The sequence below is a fragment of the Ovis canadensis genome, chromosome X, assembly GCF_042477335.2.
Source record: "Ovis canadensis isolate MfBH-ARS-UI-01 breed Bighorn chromosome X, ARS-UI_OviCan_v2, whole genome shotgun sequence".
In the NCBI taxonomy this organism is placed as follows: Eukaryota; Metazoa; Chordata; class Mammalia; order Artiodactyla; family Bovidae; genus Ovis; species Ovis canadensis.
This window is the reverse complement of record NC_091727.1, coordinates 80,351,529-80,358,932: the sequence shown is the minus strand read 5'-3', so window position 1 is coordinate 80,358,932 and position 7,404 is coordinate 80,351,529. Positions and strand designations below refer to the sequence as shown.

The 7,404-nt window shown below is 56.0% G+C and overlaps 1 protein-coding gene across 6 annotated transcripts; it reads left to right on the top strand.

Moving 5' to 3' along the window:
- The first annotated feature begins 638 nt into the window (after window positions 1-638).
- LOC138930333 (melanoma-associated antigen 10-like) lies at window positions 639-3,863 on the top strand. Of its 6 annotated transcripts, none has more exons than XM_070290357.1 (4): window positions 639-1,004; window positions 2,175-2,267; window positions 2,356-2,487; window positions 2,620-3,863. In XM_070290357.1, exon 4 carries the CDS (start codon window positions 2,640-2,642, stop codon window positions 3,432-3,434), a length of 795 nt encoding a protein of 264 aa, XP_070146458.1. In that variant the 5' UTR covers window positions 639-1,004; window positions 2,175-2,267; window positions 2,356-2,487; window positions 2,620-2,639; the 3' UTR covers window positions 3,435-3,863. The 6 variants fall into 6 exon arrangements, with proteins under 6 accessions (XP_070146458.1, XP_070146460.1, XP_070146456.1 ...); XM_070290355.1 differs by lacking the exon at window positions 639-1,004 and adding an exon at window positions 1,331-1,400; XM_070290358.1 differs by lacking the exon at window positions 639-1,004 and adding an exon at window positions 1,393-1,698.
- The last annotated feature ends 3,541 nt before the right edge of the window (window positions 3,864-7,404 follow it).

The following is a 7,404-nucleotide window of genomic DNA, read 5'->3' as shown; positions in this document are numbered from 1 at the left end:
AGGTTCCCTCTGGTCTGAGATCTGACTACCCTCAGTCCTCACTCAGGGTGTTCACCTTGACTTCCGGTAGGACCTAGGCTCTGGCGTCTCCCCACTAGGAAAGGTGGGAAGAGGTCCCTGCTCCTCACACCTGGTGCCCACACTCACAGACCCGGAACTCAGGAAGAGAGGACAGACCTAGTGTGCTCTTCTCACCCCAAGGGCTCCCAGGGCCGATAACAGGGGCTGAGATCTGTGGGGTTCCATCAGTCTTACCTTGGGGTCCCTAGAGTCTTCACTTGGGGTCCCTTCAGTCATCCCTCAGGGACCTCAACCTGTCTCTGTGTAAGGGCTTTCGATTCTCTCCTCTCCCCACTCGTGCCCCATCCGTTATGTCAGGTCCCCAGTCTCTCTGACACCCGGATGTCAGGAAATGCACCATGGTTCATCTGCCCTATGTCCTCCCAGACCCCACTCTGCTCTGGGGTCCAGCGTCCTCTCAGTCTTCCCTTAGTGTCTTCACCTTGACCCTCAAAAGAACTAAGATTTCCCCCTCTTCCCATCTGAGGCCCTGCCCCTTCTAACAGTTGCCTAATGTCTCTGAGATGCAGATGCGGAAGTCAGAACAGGCTGCCAAGTGCTCATCCCACCACCAGGGTGGCCCAGGGCTGACAGCAGGGGCAGGGATCAGTGGGGTTACCTTTTATCATCCCTCAGGGACCTCATCTTGAGCCCTGGCAGATCCAGGGATGCCCCTAGTGTTGACCCGAGGCGGGACCCTCACATCAAGGCTCAGGGAACACAGAGGGTGGATGAGCACATGCTGCATTTCCTGACATCCAGGTCTCAGAGAAACTGGGGACCTGGGAAAGGGGGCGTGGCCTCGGGTGAGCAGAGGGAAGAAGCCCAGCTCCTCCAGAGTTTCAAGTTGAGGACCCTGAGGGAGGACTGAGCGGACTCTGGACCCCAATCAGAGGAGACCTCAGAGAAGCCTGTAGCTGCTGTTGGTCCTTGGCGGCCCTGGGGTAGGATGAGCCCACAGTGCGTGGTTTCACTTCCTCATATCCGATCTCAGACTGGAGACGTGGTAGGGGGGCTGACTTCCTGAGTCGGTCAGTCGGGATCTCAGACTGGGGACCTTGCATATGGGGCGGGGCCTTAGGTGGTCCGATTCCCAGGTCCGGTGGGGTGTCAGGTTGAGGACCCTGAGGAGGAACTAGAGGACCCTGAACCCCAATCAGAGGGTACCTCAGAGAGGCTCATCTCTGCTGTCAATCCAGGGCAACTGTGGGGGTCGGATGAGCGCAGCAGGCATGGTCTGACTTCCTGACATCCGGGTCTTGGAGAGACTGGGGCCCTGGTATAAGGGGCGGGGCTTCAGCTGGGGCGAGGCGAGAATCCCAGGTCCCGGCCGGAGGCAGGTGAGGTGCCTGAAGGAGGACTGAGGGGACCCTGCATGAGGAGCGACGGATCCCCACAGATCCCCGCCCCTGTAGTCGGCCCTGGGAGCACATTCTGTCTGTCTGCCTTTCTTACATGCTGGTCTGAGAGAGACTGGGGATCTTGTGAAAGTGGCAGGGTCTCAAAATGGCGGACGGGACAATCTCCGGTCCTGCCTGAGGGCCGGGCTGCATGCGAGGGTGGACTGAAGCGGAAAGACCCCAACAGGGAGGCAGGGATCCTAGCCCTTGTGGGGACTCTTGGAGGCCCTAGAGCGGGGTGAGCAGTTTCTTGACTTCTGGCTTAGGGACCCCGGGAGGTGAGGTTTATTTGGGCGGAGGGCAGAGGCTTCAGGTCGGCAGAGGCTGAACTCCCCAAACCCGAGGGAGGACTAAGCAGACCCCCGCCCCTGTGGTCAGTGCTGGGAGGCCAGGCAGGACGTGAGGAGGAGCTGAGGACCGAGCATGTCCCCAGCCTAGGACCCACAGGAAGCCCTGGGCAGTTTCGGCAGCATGTGGAGCCCCTCAGCGCTTTCTGTTGAGGCTGGGATCTGGTTCTGAATTTCCATGCAGGCCCCCAGAGGGGAGGGACCAGGTGGTGCCAGGGGCAAGGTGAGCACTACAAGGGAGCCCTGAGGGGACCTCCCACCACACAACTGGGGGGGACCTCACAGAGTCCACCCCTCGTACTGTCACAGAAGGCTCAGGGCTGTGCCACAGGATACCCCCGAGCTGCCCCCTCCCTTTTTCTCACAGGAGCTGCAGGAACCAGGAGGGGAAGGCAGAGGACTGAGGCTCGTGCCCTGAGGTCAGAGGGCAGAGAAGGTGCAGGCAGTACCCAGAGTCAAGGTAAGGAGGGTACCCTGAATGTGCACTGGGGGCTCCCCACCCCAGAACAGAAGGGACCACCCAAGGGCCTAATCCCCCACCTTGTCAGCCTCAGAAATCTTGGACTGTGCTGACTGTACCCTGCGGAGCCACCTCACTTCCTCCTTCCGGTAGCCAGGGGACTGGCTGCCCCGGAGGCTTGCCCCTGTGAGGTCTGAGAGCACCCCTCAAGAGGAGACCTGTAAGTTGCCTGTGTCAGTCCGCCCAGGGTGTGGTGCTCAGCTGAGGCCGTTCACAGCCCCTCTCTCCCCCAGCCTGGCCCGTGGTCCCCATCTGTCACCCTGGCTGACTCCTGTCTGTGGTTTGATCCCAGGCATCACGCTCGTGGTCGAGATGAGTGAGCTGAGCAAGCCCGAGGAAGATTTTCAGGACCCTGGCGAGGCCCAGGGCCCGGTGACTGCGCAGCTCTTGGGGGCTGAGGCAGGGGTGGCTGCATCTGCCTCGGCCTCCTCCCCCACAGTGTCCTCCTTAGGCACTGGGGAGTCCTTGCCCCAGGAAGTGCTGAATGAGATGATAGCTAGCCTAATGAAGTTCCTGCTCCTCAAGTATCGAGCCAAGGAGCCGACCTCCCAGGCGGAAATGCTGAATAAGGTCCTCAGGGATAACCAGGAGTACTTCCCGGTGGTCTTCAGCCAAGCCTCGCAGTGCCTGCAGCTGGTCTTTGGCGTGGAAGTGAAGGAGGTGGACCCCAGGGAGCACATCTACATCATGGTCTCCATCCTGGGCCTCAGCTGCAACGCAATGCTGAGCAGTGGGCAGAGCATCCCCAAGGCCGGCCTCCTGGTGCTGGTCCTCAACCTGATCATGCGCAATGGAGACCGTGCCCCTGAGGAGAAGGTCTGGGGAGCACTCAGCAGATTGCGTGTGTATGCTGGGAGTGTGCACTGCATCTTTGGGGAGCCCAGGACGCTTCTGACCCACGTGTGGGTGCAGGAGGGGTACCTGGAGTACCGGCAGGTGCCTTACAGCCACCCTGCTCGCTATGAGTTCCTGTGGGGTCCCCGGGCTTATGCGGAGACCAGCAAGTGGGAAATCATGGCATTTCTGCTCAGGGTCAAACAAAGGGCTTTGAGGGCCTTCCCACTGCAGTCTGCAGAGGCTGCAAGGGAGGACGATGAGGCGGACTGAGCCAGAGCAGCATCCAGGTGACCCTTCGCTCTGAGATTGAAGAGGGAGCGGTCAGCCTTCTCAGAAGTGAGGGCCTGGGGCAGTTTGGGGAACCAGTGTATAGCTTCATTGCCTTTGCTTTCTGTATGATGACATGGAGATTCACCAGTTCTCCTTAGAAAATTTTCAAACTTTGATTGTTTTCATAGAATGCTAAATAAACTTCAGTGTCTCAGCTTCGTGAATGATGCTGATCACAGTGCATTTGCGCTTACCCAGATTGTGAGCAAGAGTTTTGCTGTTTTGTAAAAGAGATTGGAGACTCTTCCATGGTATTTTGTGGTCCTGAACAGGATGCAATGGAATGGGAATTAGAACTGTTTTGGAAAAGTGAGCTTACTTGGCAGTAATACTGATGATGGAAGAGATGATAAAAGTAATTGTAGTGAATTCATGGTTCTGTCCTTCTCGTGTGTCATTTTCAAAAACTAAATAATGTCTTGTTCATTTGGATTTGCCTGGGTTATTTAAGGAATTAGCGGATAATGAATTGAGCCCCCTGCTCACCGGCTCGTGTATTCCAAAGACCTTTATGGAGCCACTGCTCCATGAAAGGCTGGGTTAGCAGTGGGGACACTGGGAGAAGCCGGACACCCCCCACACCTTGAGCGATGATCTAGGAGCCGTAGCAACACGAAGAAGGTGGAGATAAGTCCCCTAGTCACACTAAACCAGGCAACACAGGGCAAGGCTCTCGGGCTCCTAGAGGAACGCTGCAATGTCAATGTCTGAGCCAGGGCGTTCTGGGGCTTTGGGAAGCTGGGTTCCTTCTGTGGGAGGTGATTGTGATGAGGCTGCATGGTGGCATCCTTCAGACTTGCAGACAGTGTGTCTTGGGGGTGACGGGAAAGTCTGAAACAGATCATTGCTGTGAGGTATCCTTTTGCATCTTGGATAAAACACAGAGAGATCTCTTTCTCGGGCAGGAAGGAAGGGGTCCTGACTGTTGTTGCACTGCTGTCGACCACAGGGGCAAAGGAGGTGTTTTTTACCACTGCCCCACCATCTGCTCAGAATCCTGGAGAAGAGCAAATGTTGCTTTGAAGTATGGCCCAGTATTCCCTGGGCTGGCCCTCTACTCTCTGTCCTGGGAAAGCAGATTACCAAGTATATTGAAATGACCATTTATTTGGTCATCTGGACTTTATTTTGGCCACTTGTGCCCATGCTCTAGATATCAGAGGGATGAAATGAGTGAAGAGAAGCTGCTAAGTGGAGAAATCCTGCTGGGTGACTGGATCCTGGGAACTTTGATTCCCAGCTGGGAAAGACACAGCTCCGCACCCCTCAAGCACACACATACACCCAGGTTGAATAACATAACCTCTAAGAGGAAAACGCACAGAGCAGCGATTTTGACTGCTTTTTTAATTTATCTGAGACTCAGAGTCTGAGATCCAAATGACAAAAGAAATAAGTACTAGCCAGAAAAGATGCAGCATCCATACATCTGTGTCTCTTTTGCTGTGATATTAAAAAAAAAAAAAGATGCAACATCCACCAGCGTCCCTGGCTTCAGGCAGGTTCAGAAGTGTGGAGGCAGCAGAGACTCAACAGGTTAAGGCTGTGCCTGGCATCAAATGACAGGAGCGAGTTCTGGCCTCAGGAGGTGGTGAGGTCACTGCAGTCCGGTGTGCGGGCGGGTGCAGGGGGCTGAAGGGGCAGCTCTCCCTGCTGAGTGCCAGAGAACAACAGGAACAGAAGATGTGATTCTGGCTACATACATGGCACCTGCCACATAGTCAGTGGACACTTGGAAATGGTTGAGAATTTCAAGACCCATGTGACCTGCTCAGACTCTCTTCCCCAAAACAGGAGATTTTGTCATTATAAGTTCTAACTGCTGCTCTTTGTTGAGCATCTGGTAGGCAGTGTGGAATTGGAGAGATGTCAGGTGTTCAGTCAGAGAAGGCAATGGCACCCCACTCCAGTACTCTTGCCTGGAAAATCCCATGGACGGAGGAGCCTGGTAGGCTGCAGTCCATGGGGTCTCTAGGAGTCGGACATGACTGAGCAACTTCACTTTCACTTTTCACTTTCATGCATTGGAGAAGGAAATGGCAACCCACTCCAGTGTTCTTGCCTGGAGGATCCCAAGGTTGGAGGAGCCTGGTGGGCTGCTGTCTATGGGGTCGCACAGAGTCGGACAGGACTGAAGCGACTTAGCAGCAGCAGGTGTTCAGTTGCTTCTTGTCTTCCTCTCTCCCTGCACACATGGGGACACAGCCCTGCCAGGCCTCTTCACTTTGGAAGGGTCATGTGATGACCCGTGACCAGTGAATTTGGAAAAGAAGCATTTTTTGTCACGACCATTTGTTTTGAAGGGACACAGGTGCCTGGGAGTTAATCATCAAGTCAGGACAACACACAGACATAGACAACTCTGAGTGAGGCTTCTCTCCTAGGGACTAAAGTCCTGCACTTCTGACCCTTGAGAGAGGCTGGCCCACAGGGAGCTGGCTGCAGGAATTCCACCCACCCCCACCCACAGCCTGCCACCATCCCCGGTGAGAGGCACTGTCAGCCCCTTCGGGGCTCTGTTCAGTCTCCATCGGGAGGACAGCAGCCAGCTGCCAAAGGTCCCTGTTGGGGTTGGGAGCATACTCCTCATGGGCCAGAGTCATGAGGCCTCCCACCCCTGCTGCCCACAGTGCCCCCTCTCCCTCAGAACCTGGCCTTGGGTTTTGTCCTGCCTGGCCCCCTCTCCGGCCCCCCACTGAGAACAGCTTAGGCCCTGGTCCTGATGACCTCACGTGTGTATCTTTATCTGGAAGTCCCAGAGCAGCATCCCCTTCCACGGTGCTTCAGCTTGAGCCCGCAGGACTTGACGCAGCCCCTGGGCGAGTCTCCTCGTGGTGGGTCAGTAGTAATCATTGCCATGGATGTGCGGGGCACATCTGTATAATCCTGAGGTGTATCAGACCATTCCCTGTGAATCCCACCTGTTGGAGTAAACGCAGGGTCTTTGAATGTGACTGTTAGGTCATGGCTTTTGAGCCTGAATAAGAGAGGCAGAGGGGTGTCTGGTCAGCCACCCGCAGAGCCAGCTAGAAGCCAGTCGGTCTATTTGAGCAGAGGACAGGCTCTAGCAGATGGCAGGGATCATACCCAGGACGCTCTCCTAGGTGCCAGAGGCCACAGACTCCAATGGGGATTCGAAAAGGAACCAGGGAGGAGAGGAATCTGGCATCCCAGGGGTGCAGGCTGCACAGAGGGTCGGCTGCCGCAGAGAGGTGGAAGCAGCAAGCCCCTGGAGATCCCATCTGACTTTCCCGGGACTGGCCAGGAGAGGGAGAGGGGAGCAGATGCTGCTGCAGGTGAGCTGCCACCCCGGCCTCCATGAGGACATCCGTGCTCTGGGGCCAAGGCCAGGACCACAGCCCTGGGTTTCACTCCAGGATGGATACGTGACAGCTCTCATAACAGGTACTCCTCATGCCCCTTATTGGATATGACTGTTAGGTGTGGTTGTGTTCTTGCTCTGGGTACATAAGAACCTCAGGCCTTTGGCTGCTAGGAGGCCAAAACTGCTCCCTGCCCCCACTGACTTATCTGGAGGTCATTTCCAGGATCCAGCATCTTCTGCAGTAGCCTCTGTGCGGAAACACACCACCCTGTTCCCAAGCTGATCTTGCCCAGGGCATCAGCGATTGGACAGGCGCCTCCCCTGGCTTAAGGAGTCTCAGTGAATGTTCTGCTCTTCTGAGAAGGCCCTGTGTTTCGTCATGGCTTCCCTGGAGGCTCAGTGTTAAAGAATCCGCCTGCAATGTGGGAGACACGAGTTTGATCCCTGGGTGGGAAGGTACTCTGGAGGAGGAAATGGCAGTCCACTCAAGTATTCTTGCCTGGGAAATCCCACGGACAGAGGAGCCCGGGGGACTACAGTCTATGGGGTCGCAGAGTCGGCTATGACGGAGCGACTGAGCATGCT